Here is a 20,808-nt window from a genome sequence, read left to right on the forward strand (position 1 = left end):
TAGTTCTTCTTACTTCTGCTGTCTGCCCTCTGGTGGATGAGGCTATCTAAGAGGATTGAGCAAGTTTCCTGATGGGAGGGCCTGGTCACCACTGTATTCTTCTTATTGGGCCACAGAACTACATCAAGTTATTTGATTCAAAGTAGATACTTTGTCCTAGAGTATGTAGGCACCATCCTCAAAAAGAATTATATCTGAGCTGTTGCTTCAGCTGTGCCTTCGGGAGGTTGTTCCAGCATTCAGTGAGGCCAGCAGCTTCTCCAAAGTCTGGAACTCCACACTTTAGAGGCCCTCCTTTCCACATGCTCTATTTTATGTGATTTGAAGAGTGCTAAAAAGTGCAAAGTATTCAAAAATATTGTGTACCCAAAATACTCACTTTTAAAATCATTAAAAATACAGTACATAATAAAATGAAGATACTATATATACAATATAACCAAGAGCATACTGTCTCCAGAAGAACCCAGGTAAAATGCGCACTTAATGGCAAAACCCCACAATTTTCCTATTAAGTAATTTAAGTAATTTTGTAAATGGCTTGATGGCATTGGATTCTGAAGAGATTGTATAGATAAATTTCAGACAGAATATCTGGCTTTGAGAAAACTATGAAAGAGGCAAAATATACTCTGGGTACTGCTCATCCCCTGTTCTGGCCTACTCTGCTCCCTTGGACCTTCCCTGACTATTCTGAATCCACCGATAGCAGACAGAGTTTGTGCTCCCCAAGTATCCATGTGATCCTTTACATTTCCCAGCCTCCTTTGCAGTTGTTTGAAGCCATGTGACCAGTTATGTCTACGTTCAGCAGAAGTGCTGGGTATCACTCCAGGGCAATGCACTTAAGAACTAGTGTCCTGGCGGGGGGGATGGGGAGGGATAAATTGGGAGATTGGGATTGACATATATACACTACTATATATAAAATAGATAACTAATAAGAACCTACTGTATAGCACAGGGAACTCTACTCAATACTCTGTAATGACCTACATGGGGAAAGATTCTTAAAACAAAAAAAGTTGATATGTGTGTATGTATAAGTGATTCACTTTGTTGTACAGCAGAAACTAACACAGCATTGTAAATCAACTACACTTCAATAAAAATTTTTTTTAAAAAGAGAGAGAACTAGTGTCCTCCTCCTCCCTCTCTCTTTTCCTGTTGCAGTGACCCTAGAAACTACATATTCTGTATGGCACAGCCAGCTAACTCACACTGGATTGTGACATGAGGGATAAATAAACTTTTATTGCATCTAGTCATTGAGAGTTTTGTACCTTGTTTGTTACTGCAGCATTGCCTATCCTATGCAGACTAATACACCACCTATTTTACTATAGCTCATGTTATAATTATTTATGTACTTGCTTGGAGTTTGAAGGACCCAATAAATAACAACGCTTTTTGCCTACCACAATTAGGAACTAACTGAAAAACAGGCACAGAAGTCAGACAAGTAGAAAAAAAATACTTTCTCTGTTATTGATAAGATGATGTTGAAGAGAGTCCTGTGGATCCCTGACATCCCTGTATTGAACTTGTCCCCCAAGGCTGCAAGTCTCCCCCTTCAGAGGCTAAGTTTGCTATGTGACAGAAAGCAGATCACAAAGATCATTCAGTGTAGATAAGCAGGTCCCAAAGAGAGAGGACCCAGAAGTAACCAGTTCTCTCTCCCAATCCCATCAAACAAATGTCACTTCCACCCCCTTTGGAGTCTAATTATGGGATAAGGAAAGAGGCCAGAATTACTCAAGGAAAGTGCTTCTATGTACAAAAAGGCAGGTGAGAGGAAAAACATTCTCCCTAACACTTGCCTGAGCTCTCTAATAGCTCTAAACTCTTTATGTTAAAACAAGCCCTGGCCCTGCCTGGTGTCAGGTAGGATTCATGCCTGACACAGCACAGGCAAACCCTTACATGAAGTCTTCCTAATTAAATGGTGATTGATGCATCATGAAGCTCCTTTTAGAAAGTGGGAGGAGGCAAGGAGGGATTAACAGGAACTCCCGAGGTTGCACAGTCACAAAACTGGGCCATCCATCCTGAAGATGAAGCTGAAATCTTTCAATCAGTTTATCTATTTCCATGTTACTCTCTGTTTAATTCAACAACTTTTGTTGTCCCTCAGCCTTTAGTAATGACTTATTTGCCCCTTAATGCCTTGCCTTAGCTGTGCTGGCAGAGAAATGCAAGTCAGGATTCTAGGTACACACCCAGGCCACGGTATTAACAATGGAACATTTCCCCTGAGGCCAGTGTGATGGTGGCAGCACTCAATCTTAGAAACATGGAACTTTTGATCCAACCATTCTTCTCATGTAAGAGATTATGATTCCAGTACCAACAATGGATATTCTGTGTTTTCTTATTTTTAAATGAAGTGCTGTTTTCTTATCCTGGAGCAAGTTACTTAATTCTCTCAGCTTTCATTCATTTGTTCAACAAATATTTATTGAGCACTTACTATGTAACAAGTAGTGTTCTAGGACTGAGAGTATATAGGGGAACAAAACAGACAAAATCTTTGCCCTCAAGTCAGGGCGGAAAGACAATAATGAAAAAATAAATACATAGTATATAAGACGGCAATAAGAGCTACAAAGAAAAATAAAGTCAGTAAAGGGGTGAGAAGTATGTAGAGGGGAACCGGGTTGCAATTTTAAATACGGTGGTCAAAGAAGGCATCACTGATCAGCTTATATTTGAACAAGGATAAGGTATATAAACTTTTCAAGAAAAGATCATCCCATTGAAGCAGTGATAGCAAGTGCAAACGCCCTGGGGCAGAAGCATGCCTATATGTCTGAAAAATAACAGGAGGCCAGTGCAGTTAGCCTCATTTGTAAATAAAAATAACTATATCCATCTCGGAGGGTTATGTACCTAGCACATTCTAACCATGGAATGAGTACTCAATAAATGTTAGTTCCTTTTCCCTTTCTCATTCACAGCACCTAGTATGATACCTTGCATGTATAATAGTAAATGCTCAGTAAATGCTAATTGAATTGAATTGAATTGGTATTTAATTGTTTAAAATATAAACTGAGTTTAAGCATCTTATAAGGGAAAATCATGGAACCATCAGTAAACCAGATAAAGTAATACATTTAAGATTGTTTAAACTGTGCTATCACTCAAAGAGTTTGCTAGGTAAAATACAGGTTTGAAGGCAGTAAGAACAGTATACCGTGTCTACACCCTTTTCCCCCAGTGTCATATTCTGGACTCTTCTCACTACCCCCTTTCCTATTGCAACTAACCTATCTGCATTTTGTCCCTCAGGACTACTCTGATGCTTACCTCAAGGGTTCCCAGCCTAAAGTTCCCAAAACCTTAGGAGATCTATGAAGACAATAATGGGAGTCCACAACCTTTAGAACATCTCAGAAAATCAAATGGAATCTGACACCACCCACTAACAGGCTGTTGAGGCTCCCCAAAACACCAAATTTGTTTCTGAACTATATCAACTCCATACATTACTTCACGCTGATAGAAGACTCTGATTAGTACTTTTGCTGTCCTTAATTTTAAAAATTAACAAATATAATGAACAATAACAACAACAAATATTTCCAAACATGAAATCGTGGTGGTGGATTGAGATAACCAAAAGATTCTTTCGTGGTGAAATGTTTGAGATCTGCTATGTAATTGATACAATGCACTCCCTAAGACATGTTACTGTCAGTAAACAATGAAGACACTGTCCATTGCCAGAAGGAAAAAACAAAAACAAAAAAACTACACCCTTACTCAATAAAAGAATGGTTTTGCCATGCAGGTACTGTTTGAGCCCTGCTGAGACAGCCTGAGCCAACTTTCCAGGGCGGGTGGCTAGGTAGAGGAAGAAAGCAAGCCTTAGTGCAGACAGAACATTTTATTATATATTAATTTTTGCAAGCAAGTCAGCTTCTGGCTCCCATCATCACCTCCAAGCCAAGATTTCCCTCCCTACCTTTTCATCAGCTAAACAATAGTCTTTTAATGTATCATTTTACACAAGACAGTTGACAGTTTCCTGGTTTATTCCTATAGATACTTAAATTGGATTGTTACTTCAGTTGGAAATTATCTCATTAACATCTGCTAATCCTATGTGGAGGTCTGACTAATATCTCTCCTTTTCATTCACTTATTGTGCATTATGTCACCATAGCTACATCTGCAATCTACATCTCTTCATCTTAAGGCAGGCTTCCCTTCTCTCTCAGGTATTATATTACCTCACAATGTCTAGTCGTGATCCTGTGCAGAAACAAGAGAATGTGGTCGAAGGATTTTAACTCTTGAAGGCAAATTTTTTTTTAATGAGGATTCCCTTGCTGTTCCATGTCTTCATTGATAATTAGTCTCCTATTGTTTGACAACAGCTAAGAAAGTTTTGGAAATCCTTACCTTAGGTGCCGAGCAATAAATATATGTTTATATAGCAACAATTATGGAAATGATTTCAGGTCTGAATTGATTGGGTAACTCAAATAATTCTCTCTTTCAGTCAAAATGCTCTTTTACACCTGACTATTTTGCTTATATTCAGAAAATATTTTCTTTTATAACAATCAGGTACAGCACATTTGTTTAACAAGATTATTTGAGAGGACTGGGACAGGGATAGAAAATGGAGATAGGACAATTTTCTCACAGAATCAAACCAAATTAAGCAATAAAACAAAAGCAATAAGTAGTATAACAGCAAAAACAAAAACATTTTAAAAACACTCTCTTCACAGTCTTTTTTTAAGTATAAAAACTTACCAGGCGTAAACAACCTCACTATCTAGTAATTGGAGAGTCTGCTCACTCAGCAAACCTTTATTTGAAGTAATCTGGTATTTTAAGTGGATATTCAGTAATACTCAGTAAATGTTAGTTCTACCAGATCTTCTACTCAGCCATCATACAACCTTGGGAAAGTTACATAATTTCTCTTAATTTCATTTTCTCTCAGTAAAATCTAGTTGATTATATCCACCTTATCGACTTCTCAGGATTCTTGTGAGAAAAAAAATCTTTTTAAACATGGAAGTATTACATAAAAATAAGGTAGCAGTATTTAATACCTAAAAGAGGTGAGAAAAAACAACTAGAAAGCATAGTAAATAGAAAATGCAAAATAAGTCTAACTAATAACAATAAATGTAAATGTTAAAAAATAACAATATGAACGGTTTTAACTGACTTATTAAAGGAGTAGATAAAAATAAAATCTGATATTATTTACTTCTCATCTATATGAGCCATTGATATGAACCCTTGGTATTTTCTCTTTAATGATTCTATTCTGTTACCTCTTCTAAGTATATCTTAGCCAAACCAAGAGTAAGCATCTATTTTCAGGAGGCATCTAGTTTATACACTGTATGTACACACACACACATTTTTTTTTCATAGAGGTCACTTTCTTGAAATTTCATTAGCTACTGAATTTAAATTAGAGGCAAGAGGAGACTGGGATACATTAACTTGGAGCTTCACAAAATCTATGACATAAGATTGTCAGTGCAGAATCTCAAGTCCCTTAAACGTTCAGCCCTATTATGTGACACACATAGCATTGAGCAAACAAGTAAGCACTGAGTGAATATAAGAAGAGTTCTCCTAAATGTTCATCTTAATCACTTTATCTCTCTTCTTTCCCTTTTCCCACAGGAATTACCATGAGAAAAGGGCTTTATGACAAAGGGAAAGCATAGGAATCTTCTCAAAACCCCCAAGACAGGCTTTCACTTCAAATGCCCCAGACTGACTGCCCCATTCAGCTAGTAAAGTCTGGGAAAATGGTACTATATCTATAGTCTTACCATTTCCTAACAAAGTCACAGGGACCAGGATCTGCAAAAAGAAAAGTAAAAGCAAAAATTAGATTCAGTAAGAATCAAATAGCCATCACAAATCAATAAACAGAGGAGCTAGGAAAAGTAACTATTTAGGGGAAAGACCAAATTAAATATGTCACACTATTTTACCAAAGTAAACCACAGGTAAATCAAAGATTAAATTAAAAAAAAATTGAATTAGAGCAAAAATAAGAGAATACCTACTTAATCACTGGATTTTAATCTGCATTAAAGGTGACAAAAGAAAAAAAAAGGTGACAAAAGATACAGAGGAAACATACAGATTAAAATATTTAAAACTTAAAACTTCTGTGTGTCAAAAAATAAAACTTAGAGAGAATAAAAACTTGGAGAGGGCTTCCCTGGTGGCGCAGTGGTTGAGAGTCCGCCTTCCGATGCAGGGGACACGGGTTTGTGCCCCGGTCTGGGAGGGTCCCACGTGCCACGGAGCGGCTGGGCCCGTGGGCCATGGCCGCTGAGCCTGCGCGTCCGGAGCCTGCGCTCCGCGGCGGGAGAGGCCACAGCGGTGAGAGGCCCGCGTACCGCAAAAAAAAAAAAAAAAAAAAAAAAAAAAAAAACTTGGAGAAATATTTGGTAAAATGATAAAGGCTTAATAGTCTTAATAACTGAAGAGTATAAAAGGATAGATAAATAAGGAAAACACTAAGGAAGGTGTCAAAAGTTAAATGGACAAAGAAGAAGAATTCATCTATGGAGACACAAAGGGCTAATAATCATAAGGAAAAGTTCAAACTTGCTTGTAATCAAAACAATGCAAATAAAAAATGAGATTTTTAGGGCTTCCCTGGTGGCGCAGTGGTTGAGAGTCCGCCTACCGATGAAGGGGACACGGGTTCATGCCCCAGTCCGGGAAGATCCCATATGCCGTGGAGCGGCTGGGCCCGTGAGCCATGGCCGCTGGGCCTGCACTCCTCAACGAGAGAGGCCACAACAGTGAGAGGCCCACGTATCGGAAAAAAAAAAAAGAGAGAGATTTTTAAAAACTATCAAATGAGCAAAAATTTTTTACAAAGGATAACAATGCAGGGACTTCCCTGGTGGTCCAGTGGTTAAGACTTTGTGCTTCCATTGCAGGGGGCACAGGTTCAGGTTCAATCCCTGGTTGGGGAACTAAGATCCCACAGGCCACAAGGAGCAGCAAAAAAAAAAACCCCACAATGCTGGAAGGGTAAGATGAAATGAGTACTTGCATGCTGCTGGTGGATATTTAAATCAGTACACTTTGTGAAAAATAATTTGGTAGTACGAGTCAGCAATGCTTATACTCCTTAATCCGATTCTACTTCTAAATGTACCCTAAAGAAATAATTCCAACTGTGGGCAAAGATTTATGCACAAAAATGTTAATGGTGGTATCTTTAACAGTAGAAAGCTGGATACACCTGAACTATTCAAAACAGACAAAATGGAAGCAAATTAAAATTCATGTTTAGAGCAACTTCCCCAGTGGCACAGTGGACACGGGTTTGATCCCTGGTCCGGGAAGATCCCACATGCCGTGGAGCAACTAAGTCCACGTGCCACAACTACTGAGCCTGCACTCTAGAGCCCGTAAGCCACAACTACTGAGCCCGTGTGCCACAACTACTGAAGCCTGCGGGCCTAGAGCCCGTGCTCTGCAACAAGAGAAGCCACCGCGATGAGAAGCCCGCGCACAGCAGTGAAGAGTAGCCCCCACTTGCCACAACTAGAGAAAGCCTGCGCACAGCAACGAAGACCCAGTGCAGCCAAAAATAAGTAAAATTAAATCTTAAAAAAAAAAAAATTCATGTTTAGAAGTTTTTTTTTTTACTGTGGGAAAATATAGGCAATCATACAGGCCAAATTATCCAAAGGCCTATTATAACAGGCCTCATTACAACAAATTGTTCCAGACAGTTTCTCCTCGGGAGTTTTTAATCATGTCTGGGAGTCTACCCTCTGGAGTGTTTGGGGTAAAGGAAAGTGGGTGTGCTCTGGCATTAGACAGACATGGCTCAAACCCCAGTTTTGTTACTTACTCAGCTGTACAATCTTGGCCAAATTACTTAACTTCTCTGAGACTCAGTTTCCTCTCCTCAGATAGGAGGATAATGGGTGTAGGTGTGTGTAAAGATTAGTGACAAGTATGTAAAACACCCTGCATATAATAGATGCAGACAGTAGATGAATGGTAGAATTATTAGTTACAACTTTAGTGCATCAATGTAGGAGCACTGTAGGAAACACAGCAATCAGGTATTGATTGAGTTTCTAGTATGTGCAGCCTGGTGCCAAAGTTGAGAGAACAAAATTTATAAGATACGGTTTCTCTTTACGAGGAGTTTACAGCCCACTAGGAGATAGGCTATGACCTTAAAAAAAAAAAAAAAGTAAATGAAAAATTTGAATTCGGCTATTTTCTATTACTCTCCTTTTAAGGCTAAACTGACTCAGACCTAAGGAAGAGGGGAGAGTAGTTTACAAAAATGCCCTTGTACACAGTCATGCTGTCACTCATGAAAGATACAGCACTTGTTTTGTGGACTTTGATGCATCACCAAACTTGGTTTCCAGCTTTATATACACAAGTCAGAGTCAATATAACGCTGAGTCAATCCTAAAATAACTTCTACAAATGCTGGTAATATGAATGAATTATGCTGTTTCCTTTTGCCCTTTCATGCTACAATTTCTCCCACAGGTAGAGCTTTCATGCTTCATTTTAGAAACACATTTTTGATGTTATCTCATCAACTGGCAGGAAGGAATAGCTCTCAGGTGGCCATTGTGTTAGCTAGGTCCCAAACAAAGCAGTATTACAATGGTTTCCAAACTTGTCTGCACATTAGAATCACCTGGAAATCTTTAAAAAATTTTGGGTCCCAGCCCAGTTAAGTCACAACCTCAGGGGGTGGGACAAGCACTGGTATTTTTTGAAGCAAACAGGTTTAGGGAATACTATAATATTGTTTAATGGATAGGATCACTGGCTCTGGAATCAGACTGCCTAGAACCAAATCCTGGCTCTAACCTCTGATCTTGGGCAAGTTTACTAAAGCTCTCCATACCTTAGTTTTCTCACGGTCATGTACCACAAAAGGTTGTTGTCTGAAAGTTAAATAATACGTGTGCAGCACTCTGCATAGTGCCCAAAACACAGTAAATACACAATAAATTGTAGCTATAATCCTAAAAATTTTTAAATTAAGATTAATTAATTTTAAATGCTTAAATTTCTGTAAACAAAAAAAAGTTTAAGTAACTGTTAAGTTTCAGTAATTGAAAAGTTTAAGTATTGGGTTGACCAAAAAGTTCATTTGGGTTTTTCTCCAACATCTTACAGTAAAACCCGAACGAACTTTTTGGCCAAACCAATAATTTACTATTAAAGATTCCACCTATAAAAATTAATATTAATGAAATGAGAACCTAATTGTGATCATGTACTCACATGTATTTTCACTGGTTTCCTTATGTATTTATACCCTCCCCTCATTTCTAAAAGAATTTTAGACTGCTTACATAAACACATACACTAAAATAGGATATTATCTGTTTTAAGATGAAAAATTCAAGGAGAGATAGAAAAGTAGTGGAGGGAGAAGAGAAAGGAAAATAAAATGAAACAAAAGGAAGAATGTATAATTAAAGCCTTGTACAGTTATATCTGAGCATTCTAATTCTATCATTGAAAGCAAAAAACATCAACTTTTCCTAATATTGAAATCTGAAAGAAACTTCTCATGAGGTCTCAATGGTGTTATACACACATAAAATAAATTATAGAACTTGAGAATGAAAAGGTGAAGAGAATCCTATTTTCTCAGTTTTCTTCCTTCTTGAAACTTTACTCTTGATATATGCATTCCATGAAACCATGATAAATTAAAAAAAAATAAGAAGTTTTCAGTAGAGCACCGTAAATGAGTATAAGGAAAGATTTTGTTCCCCAAAATTATTCCTCAGAAATGAGGTTACCTTGCATGCAAGTTCTTATAAAAACTCATCTTATGAGACACTTTCTCAATTACTTTATTTTCCCAACAAAGAAATGAGAAACGAAAACATATCAGCCTGAAACAACTTCAATTAATGCTAAAATAATTATAGAGCTCTCCCTACAATTTAAATTTAAATCAGTATTTAAAAAGAGATATGAGGTAAAGAAATTTAAAACAGATTTAATAATTATTCTTGGGGATATGCTTTTGTAATCCTAAGCGTTTGGATGTTGCTCTAAATAATTTAACATCATTTTAAAAAGCAAAATAGAAATAAAAAACACAAAGAATGGGGGAGTTGTATTGTGCAGATAAAAGTACAGCTACAGAATGAATTTTTTTAAAGTTCTGTTACATTACAGGAATGGGTTCTGATGGCTTGTTACATAATTTCTAGTGACAGCATCAAACACAGGTTCAAAAGGTGCCTATCTTACCCCTAATGATATAATGGAATCTAGGCAAAGAACGAAACCGTCTGGTGAAAGGTGGATGGGGAACTTTACCATGGAGGGGTTGAGCCAACCTCACCTGAACTCACTCATCAATCTTAGAACCACCACAAACGTCAGAGCCTGACACCTTATGCCCCCAAGCATGGCACCACCTGTGAAAAATTCTTGCTTGAAACTATTTTCAGTCTAAGCAAGCCTCTTAATCTATATGCTTTGCAAAAAATAGGGGAGCTACAAGAGCAAGTTAAAGACATCACAGGGCTTCCCTGGTGGTGCAGTGGTGGAGAGTCCGCCTGCCGATGCAGGGGACACGGGTTCGTGCCCCGGTCTGGGAAGATCCCACATGCCGCGGAGCGGCTGGGCCCGTGAGCCGTGGCCGCTGAGCCTGCGCGTCCGGAGCCTGTGCTCCGCAACGGGAGAGGCCACAACAGTGAGACACCCGCGTACCGCAAAAAAAAAAAAAAAAAAAAAAAAAAAGACGTCACAAAGAACAAATTAAATTCAGAATATGGTATATTTTACCTAAAGTTTCTAACAAATGTGCTTGAAAAAGGGAGAGAGGATTAGGGTTAGTGTTAAAGAGTAACAGAGAGACTTCCCTGGTGGTCCAGTGGTTAAGACTCTGTGCTTCCACTGCAGGGGGTGCAGGTTCCATCCATGGTCTGGGAACTAAGATCCCAGGTGCCGCCCAGTGCGGCCAAAAAAAAAAAAAGAAAAAAAGAGTAACAGAGAAGAGACAATGTGTGGCCCTTGTCTGAGGGCTAATTCAAACTAACCAACTGTAAAAATACACTTGTGAGACAATTAAGGAAGCTTAAATATTTAGCGGGTATTAGACGGTATTAAAGAATAATTGTAAATTTTAAGTGTAAATAATGGCATGATAATTATGGGATTTTTAAATTCCTTAGCAATGAGAAAGGCATATAAGATACTTATGGGCAAAATGAAATGGTGTCTAGTATATTCTTTATAACAACTTGTCTGATGAGGCCCATGAGTGATGTTGCACAAACAGATGACAGGTTCCCCAGCAAAGGCAGAATCAGACTAACAAGGCAGCTGCTGGAACTGTGCTGTTAAGTACAATGCCTGGTACAATAAGTATTTGTTCAATAAATTAATAAATTTATCCTTCAAGAAAAAAGAATATTCAGCCATAAAAAGGAACAAAATTGGGTCATTTGTAGAGACGTGGATGGACCTAGAGACTGTCATACGGAGTGAAGTAAGTCAGAAAAACAAATATCATATATTAATGCATATATGTGGAAGCTAGAAAAATAGTACAGATGAACTGGTTTGCAAGGCAGAAATAGAGACAGAGATGTAGAGAACAAACGCATGGACACCAAGGGGGCAGAGCAGGGGGTAGGGGGAATGAATTGGGAGATTGGGACTGACATATATACACTAATATGTGTAAAATAGATAACTAATAAGAATCTGCTGTATGAAAAATAAATAAATTAAATTAAATTAAAAAATCAACCAAATAAAAAAACTTGTCCTACAGGAGGCCCCAAAATGTGTGTGTGTGTGTGTGTGTGTGTGTGTGTGTGTGTGTGTGTGTGGTAGGGAGGGTTGGTAAGAGAATACCGAGATGAAATGAGATTAGCAAAATGTTAATAATTATTAAAACTAAGTGATGGGTATATGGGGGTACACTATAACATTCTCTATTTTGGGTGTGTTTGAAAATTTCTATAATAAAACTCTTAAATTTTCTATCTCAAATAACTTAAGAAATAAAAATGATTTTCCTGGAAAAAGTGTTAAATTACTCAAAAGGTAACTAGTGATGTCAAGCATGAAAGTGAAAAAGTTGAATAAAACTGCTTTTCCATGAAATATAATGTTAGAAATAAGAATATTTCTAAATTATATCATTGATTTTTTTTTTTTTTTTTTTTTTTTGCGGTATGCGGGCCTCTCACTGTTGGGGTCTCTCCCGTTGCGGAGCGCAGGCTCCGGACGCGCAGGCTCAGCGGCCATGGCTCACAGGCCCAGCCACTCCGTGGCATGTGGGATCTTCCCGGACCGGGGCACAAACCCGTGTCTCCTGCATCAGCAGGCGGACTCTCAACCACTGTGCCACCAGGGAAGCCCTATCATTGATTTTAATGTTATTTTAATTTTATAGGTATAACTAAACACCTTTCTAAATAAACATTTGTCTATCTTTCTTTCTAAAAGTTTATCTACTCAAATTGGCTAGAGTTTTTCCAAATTTCCTTATATTCAAGAATATATAGTAATCTCATTTTGGCAACATCCTGCTGTATCAAATTAAGCAGCTGTATTAAAATCCAGATTCTCAGCACTAGAATTCTCATTTCACTAGGAAGGAAACAGACATGCAGCTATGACAAAACCAGAAGTAACCTCCTAGTTTAGTGCCCTTTCCAGTGGCATCAAGCTCCCTCTTCTACTAACTATGTGCTCAAATTGAAATCCCCAGTATGTGGGTGGAGCCACGACTCAGGCACAGCAGTGTTCAAGCATTCACATTTCTTTGGGGGCAGGGGCAGGATTTCAAACATCCAATCCATCCTTGGGGCAGATCTTCCTGAGTACAACTCCAGTATCACTCCCTGTTCCTGAAATATTTCCCAGCTCCTTTTTCCTAGAGAGTAACAGCAGTGCTTCTTTTCTCCATTCTCCATTCTTTTCTCCTGTATAGCCACTGCAGTATTTCACATTCTTTGGATCAAACTAACAGGGCTTTGAATGCTGGTCCCACCACTACATGCCCACAGACAAATGCTGAGTCTCAGATTCCTCATCTGTAAATTGAGGACAAAAATACTTTGCAGAGGGCTTCCCTGGTGGCACAGTGGTTGGGAGTCCGCCTGCCGATGCGGAGGACGTGGGTTCGTGCCCCGGTCCGGGAGGATCCCACATGCCGTGGAGCTGCTGGGCCCGTGAGCCATGGCTGCTGGGCCTGCGCATCTGGAGCCTGTGCTCCGTGACGGGAGAGGCCACGGCGGTGAGAGGCCCGCGTACCACAAAACACCCCCCCAAAACAAACAAACAAACAAAAATACTTTGCAGAACCTTTTTTCAGTCAGCTTGGAAGATGGCGGACATTCAGACTGAGCGTGTCTACAGAAAGCAACTGATCATCTTTCAAAATAAGAAGAGGGTCCTGCTTGGAGAAACTGTCAAGGAGAAGCTCCCGCAATACAACAAGAACATCGGTCTGGGCTTCAAGACACCAAAGGAGGCCACTCAGGGCACTGACATTGACAAGAAATGCCCTTTTACTGGTAATTTCTCCATCTGAGGGAGGATCCTGTCTGGCTTGGTGACCAAGTTGAAGATGCAGAGGGCCACTGTCATCTGCCGAGACTACCGCCACTACACCCGGAAGTACAGTCACTTCGAGAAGCACCACAAGAACATGTCCATGCACCTTTCCCCCTGCTTCAGGGACATCCAGATCGGCGACATTTACACAGTGGGTGAGGGATGGCCCCTGAGTAAGACGGTATGCTTCAATGTGAAGGTCACCAAGGCTGCTGGCACCAAGATGCAATTCCAGAAGTTCTAAGACTGGACCCCTGGCCACTGTGCCAAACAAAATAAAATTATTTTCCCAGTCAAAAAGAAAAAAAAAAAAAACTTTGCAGGGTGATACAAGAATGGGAGATAATTGTACGTAGAGGTAGAGGGTCTGGTTATGGTGGGACTGAAGGCCACATCACTCATCTGGGCTCTAATTACATATTTTGTTATGTTTATGTCTATATTATTTCCCTAAGCTTGTAAACATGTGAGGAAAGACTGCTTTATTTTGTACTCCTCACAGCACATAACATACACAGTTGAATAGATAGAATAGACAGGCCCACTATTTACCAAACACTATAATATCTATTGAGCACTTACAATGTGCCAAGCACTGTGCTGAGCTCCTTCTCCTCATTATCTTCCTTACTTCCCTTGTCACCCATAGCACCTAGCACAGGTAGAAGTGTGGTGGTGAAGTGGAGCAGGGTGTGGGATTGCCTGCCTGGGCCCAATCTCTGCTTTGTTACTGTGTGTGTGGCCTTTGGCAAGTCACTTACCTCCTCTCTGCCTCAGTTTCCTCATCTGCAAAGTGGGGACACAAATAGCACTTACTTCAAAGGGTTGTTTTAAAGATAAACTGAGATGGTGTTAAATACGTAGGACACTCAATGGACATAAGTCGCTGTGAGCTGAATAATGACTGGGTGAATCTAGACCACGTCCATATGAATGACTTTTATGTGGAATTCATCTCGACGTTCTAAGCTTTGGACTAGAGAAGGGTCAAGATGAAGTCCCTGTCCTACCCTCAAGCAGCTCGCCTTTCAGGTGGACAGACAGACAATAAGCAGGTGAACAATTTCAGACGGTGGTGAGTACTGGAAGAAGATAAACTAGCATGATGTTCACTGCGTGGAAGGAAGGGGGCACCTAGTTTAGGGAGACAGGGAAGCGTCTTCGGAGGAAGTGACACTCTACCTGTGGAGATGAAAGACAAGAAAGGGCCAGATATAGGAGAGGGGAGAAAGGGAAATGAGAGAGGAAGAGCATTTCAGACTGAGAAACAGCAAGTGTGAAAGCCCTGAGGTGAAATTAAGAGAAAGGCGCAGCAAGACAGCAGACAGGGTGGCTGGAGGGAAGGGAGCAAGGAAAAGGAGAGCAGGATTTGTGGTGAGGCCAGAACACAATGAGCCCTGGAGGAGTTTGGCTCTTATTATCAGGCCAACAGGAAGGAGCCTCTAAAGGATTCTGAGCAAAATGATGAACAGCATCTCCCTTTAAGAGATAATCAGAACGTTATGGCTGTGTTATGCCCTTTAGATGTTTGTATTTTATTCCGTAGCAAACAAACGACACTGCTCCTGTTGCCACTGGAGCCAACAGTGGGAGGATCTGGCTTGTGCTCCAAGCCATCTGATGGGGAAGGCTGCCATCTGCTGGGAGGAAGCATGATTAAAAAGCTGTTGTACCCTGATGGGGACTGAGGCACTCCTACACAGGGATTCCCGCTGCATGTAGAAGTAGAGCGTTCTGTAACACAATAAGGATGAAATATCAAAGTATAACTACTCTCCACTTGCCCTCTACCCTGCCTCCTTAAGGAGCCCATGTGTGAGCTGCTCAGCCTCAGGTACGAACGGGATACCACTGACCTATAAAGGAAAGGCAGGGAACACCTCTCAGGACAGAACTAGGGGGCACAGGAGGGCAAGAGAGAGGCAAGCTGCAGCTTGAGAGAAAGAGGAAAGGTATTTGTGGGGAACAGCTGTCATGGTGACTGGGACTTGGGAAGAGATGTGTCTCAAGAACATTTCAGCATGATTTGCTCTGCGTTACATGGTATAATTCCCTTGAAGGTACTTCGGTAAGATCTACATTATTTCTCAAAGCTTTCTGAAGTAAAATTTGTGCTTGTTTTAGGTGAACTATGGTTTTGAAGGCCGGTCTTAAAGCAGTCCAGGTCTATGCTGGGTATGACCATGTAAACAAACATTGGGATGTTACTTTTTTTTTTTTTTTTTTTTTTGCGGTAGGCAGGCCTCTCACTGTTGTGGCCTCTCCCATTGCGGAGCACAGGCTCTGGAGGCGCAGGCTCAGCGGCCATGGCTCACGGGCCCAGCCGCTCCACGGCATGTGGGATCTTCCCGGACCAGGGCACGAACCCGTGTCCCCTGCATCGGCAGGCGGACTCTCAACCACTGCGCCACCAGGGAAGTCCTGGGATGTTCTTTGACACGACAGATTAAGCTATATAATCATTACTACTATTCATTCTTCCTCAATCCTCTCCTAGGCACAGCTCCCCACTGCCTTAGCTCAGGGTCATTTGGGCAAGAGATAGGAGAATGTAGGAAAGGGTTTTGCTTGAGGGTGAGAAGGCAGAGGCAGGACGAGGGCAAGCCCTTCCATCTGGTTCAACAACAAAAACTGGGACCTCCATGCAAACTAGAGCTCAAAAATATCACATCACCAAGCTAACTATCAAGCTGTGTCTCCTCTCACACCCTCTCGGTCTGCACTTTTGTGATCTTTTTCTCTTGTTTCAAATATATGTTTCATGTTCATTTTCACCCGATTTCATCTGTGTCAAGATAGCACTGGCAACTGAGTAGGCACTAAGAAAGCTGGGTTTATAACTCATACCATACACCAGGATAAACTCTAAATGGATCAAAGATTTCAATGTTTAAGGAAAGAAAACCCATGGTGAATTCTTTCATCACCTAGAAGTAGAAAGAGACATTTCTAATTATGATTCAATACAGAAGCCATAAAAGAGGTCAGCACTGCCATTTAACTCAGAAAAATGAAGTGACGGTCCTATAGGATACTCCAGTCCACTTTACTTTCTATGCCATGGATGTGTTGAGGATGTGTTTGGCCTCCCCAACCACACTGACAGTCCAAGGATGGGATCCACGTCTTATTCATCTACAGCTCAGTGTCTATGCCCTGAACATAGTAAGTGCTCAGTAAAGTTTAACAGTGACAGTGATGATTAGTGACGACACATTAGTAAGGTGTTAGAATGATGGAACTTACTCTACAATATACATTTTTTAAATGTGCACACAACCAAAACTGCCATGTCTCAGTCATCTCAACACCCTCACAGGACACAAAAGAGTGCCTTAGTATATTCTCAGCAAACATCTTTCATATGAAGGAATGTTTGAGTGAGAGGGGCATGGTGACATGCTGACTAAATATGGCCTAATGTTTACATTATTTTATGTAAATAATATATAAATATACTCGCTGCTTATTGAATTAACATAAAAACGTACTGGAATTTTTAACAAGGAAAATCTAGAAGATAAATTCAGAAGATAGAAGCTTTAAAGTAGTCCTTTCTAAAGCAAAGTCTGAAAACTTTCTATACTGGGACTTCAGGGGGGCTACTGTGGGGCAGCAGAGACAGGCAACGCCCTCTAAAAGGTAGGCTTTCCCACCCTTTAAAAACATGGGCTGAGATCTGAACAGGAATTAACCATGAGATGATCCTAGGAAAACAATAAACATCTAGGGAGAGAAAACCACCCATGCAGATTCTGAAGCAGGAGCAAGTGAGGGATTGGCTTTTTAGGGGAAAAGAAAAGAAGCCAGTGTGACTGAAGCAGAGTGAGCAGGAGGGAGAGTGGTAGGGAGTGAGGTCAGAGAGCCCGTGGAGCTCTAGAGACCCCTACAAAAGGTTTGGGTTTATCCTAAGAGCAATGGGACGCCACAGGAAGGATAATATAGTAAGGGAAAGATGTGATCCAATTTGGTTTTTAAAATATCCCCTCTGGCTCAGGTAGTAAAGACCTGAAAGGGGACAAGAACAGAAGCAGGGAGACTACTCAGGAGGAGACCGTAGAAATCCAGGTGAGAAATGACTGTAAGCGGGATGAGTGGGATGATGACCGTCAATGACTGTAAGTAGCAGAGGAAATGAATGAATTCAGGAAATGGTCTGGAAAGAAAACAAACAGAACTTACATTGGATGCATTGGATTTGAGGGTGAAGAAAAAGGAATCAGGGAGAAATAGATTTTGGCGGGGGGGAAATCTTCAGTCTTCAGTTGGAAGATGGAAGGAGGAACAAGACTGGGAGGAAAATCAAGACTTCTGTCTCAAAGCATATTATATTTGAGGTGCCTACGATACATCCAAATGAAGATGTCCAGTAGGCAGTTGAATACAAAAGTGTGAGACTTTAAAAACATGAGCAGACCAAAGAGTGTATTTTTGGCAGAGTGATCTGGTACACCTTTATAAGGAGGTGACAAATACTTGAGGGAAGAGTGTCCTGGCAGAGGAAAAAGCAAGTGAAATGATCAAGGTGGGAGCAAGGAGGCCCACGAGGCTGGAGAGGCAGGTCAGATCATGTGGGCCTTGTAGGCTTACTTAGGACTTTAGACTACAAACTCTGCAAGATGAGAACCCCCTCTGGAGAGGTGAGAGCAGGAGAGTTGTGTGTAATTTATGTTCTAAGGGATCCCTGTGACTGCCACATGAACCATAAACTGGTGGAAATGATGTGGGGAAGGCATGAATGTGGCAAGAGTGGAAGCTACTGCAGCAGACCAAGCAAGAGAGGATAGTGGCTTACAAAGGTGATGAAGGCTTGGATGTTAAGAATGGTCATTGTCGGGCTTCCCTGGTGGTGCAGTGGTTGGGAATCCGCCTGCCAATGCAGGGGATGCGGGTTCATGCCGTGGTCCGGGAAGATCCCACATGCCGCGGAGTGGCTGGGCCCATGAACCATGGCCGCTGAGCCTGCGCGTCCGGAGCCTGTGCTCCACAACACAAGAGGCCACAACAGTGAGAGGCCCTGAATACAAAAAAAAAAAAAAAGAATGGTCATTGTCATGACATATTTCAAAATTAGGGTTTGCTAATGGCTTGGAGGCAAAGTGTAAGGGAAAAACGGGTGTCAAGAATGACTCCAAGGTTTTTGACCTGAGCACCTGGATGAATGAATTGTGGTGCCATTTGCTAAAATGGGAAACAGTGGAGGAAGAGCAAGTTTGGGGGCAGAAGTAAGAGTTCAGTTATGGATATGTTAAATTTTACATTTCTACTAGATATTCGAGTAGGGTTGTTAAAGAGACAATTGGTTACAAAACTCTGGAGCTCAAGAAAGAAATGGAGGCTGGAGATAATTTGGGAAGTCATCAGCATACAATTAAAGCCACAGAACTGATGACATCATCCAGGGAGCAAGGAAAGTTCTAAAGAATCTGAGAGAACTGAGCCATCGCCCACTTCAACCTAGACGCTGGGAAAAGGCAGATGATCTAGCAAAGGAAACTAAGTCAGGAGCATTCAATGAGGTAGGATGACAATGAAGTGGTATCCCAGAAGTCAAGTAGAGAACGACTTCCAAGAAACAGGGAGTGAATGTGTCAAACAAGTAAGATGAGGATGAAGAATCAGCCATTGAATTTGGCAAGGCAGAGGTCATTGTGACTCAACAAGAGCAACTTCAGCTAAGTAGAGGGGATAAAAGCTTAAGTCGGTTCTCAAGAGAATGGGAAGAGAGGATGGAGACAATAACTCATAAACAACTATTTTGAGGAATTTTCCTCTAAAAAGGAGCAGAGTATAGGAGTGGTACCTGGAGGGGTACATGGGGTTAAGGGAAGGTTTGGCTTCTTCAAGATGGGAGTTATTGCTGAATGTTCATGTGCTCATGGGAATGATCCAGTGGAGAGGGAAATAAAATGATGTGGGAAGGAGAGGGGCTAATTTTAGGGGCAAAGAGCTTAAAGTTAGGTGGAATAGGATTCAACACACAGGTTGAGAGAATGGCCTCTGGTAAGAACAAAGACAGCTTGTCTATTATTATTATTATTATTTTTTTTTTTTTTTTTTTGCGGTACGCGGGCCTCTCACTGCTGTGGCCTCTCCCGTTGTGGAGCACAGCCTCCGGACGCGCAGGCTCAGTGGCCATGGCTCACGGTCCCAGCCGCTCCACAGCATGTGGGATCTTCCCAGACCAGGGCACGAACCCGTGTCCCCTGCATCGGCAGGCGGACTCTCAACCACTGCGCCACCAGGGAAGCCCCAGCTTGTCTATTATTAACAGGAAAAAAGGTAGAGTATATATGTATAGATCCTGGTAGTTTGGTAGGTTCCATGTTAGCAAATGAATTGATTAGGGAAATGCAGTATGACTGCCATACAATCACTGACAGCAATGAAAACACACTTGAAGTTCAAGGTCATGGATTTAAAGATCAGTCAACATAGTTGTTTGTTTTCCCTTGTCATCATTTTTTTTTTTTGCATCTTTTCAAGTGCAGGCAAGAAGTGGATTTAACTAAGCAAGAATGATACAGGGAGAGACAAGGGAGCTAATACTTGCAAGGAAGTGATTCCATTGGTAGGCCATGGACTATAAGGTAAGGAGAGACAGAAGGACATAAGGTAGTAAGTGATATATAATGAACAGTTGATAGCATCAATGGATTAGAGGTCCCTTTGAAGCTGAAGAATTGAGAGGGTACAAGGAGAACTAAGTGAGCTGGAAAGATAGATGTGCTTAGAGATTAGAGTGCTTGAAACAGATTTTGGAAATGATACAGCAATCGACATTATCAAAGGCTAATGCAGTGGGTGTCTAAGATGCAGTGAAGGATCCCATCATTCAAAGTGAAGAGGTCAAAGAACTAAGAAGGCAAATGGATCACCTATACTGAAATATCCACACAAAAAGGTGACAAAAGGGTTGGTGGTGGGAGAAAGACAGTAAACTAGAGCAGTTTCAGTGGAGTGGAGGAGAAAGACACCTAACTAGGTGGGTAGAGGAGAGAATGGCAAGCAAGAAAAAGGAGTCAGTGAGTACAGATAACTCTTTTGACAAGCTCTGCAGTGACCTGCAGAAAAATGGGACTGATGGTGTGAGAAGGAAGGGTCTAAAGAAGACATGGGGTTAAGGGTTATTTCAAGATAGAAGATTCTGCTCAACATCATTAATCATTAGAGAAATGCAAATCAAAACTACAATGAGATATCATCTCACAC

At 40.9% G+C, this 20,808-nt stretch overlaps 1 protein-coding gene and 1 pseudogene across 1 annotated transcript in view; one reads left to right on the forward strand and one right to left on the reverse strand.

Annotated features, from left to right (window-relative positions):
- Positions 1 to 20,808, reverse strand: part of SPMAP2L (sperm microtubule associated protein 2 like) — a 35,562-nt gene that overhangs the window by 11,394 nt on the left and 3,360 nt on the right. Inside the window, exon 3 of the mRNA XM_060097051.1 lies at positions 5,814 to 5,844. Within this exon, the coding sequence (XP_059953034.1) occupies positions 5,814 to 5,844 (31 nt within the window). The remainder of the gene's footprint in view (positions 1 to 5,813; positions 5,845 to 20,808) is intronic.
- Positions 13,367 to 13,840, forward strand: LOC132484402 (small ribosomal subunit protein uS17-like; annotated as a pseudogene).

Source organism: Mesoplodon densirostris, chromosome 1 (genome assembly GCF_025265405.1).
Source record: "Mesoplodon densirostris isolate mMesDen1 chromosome 1, mMesDen1 primary haplotype, whole genome shotgun sequence".
NCBI classification, from domain to species: domain Eukaryota; kingdom Metazoa; phylum Chordata; class Mammalia; order Artiodactyla; family Ziphiidae; genus Mesoplodon; species Mesoplodon densirostris.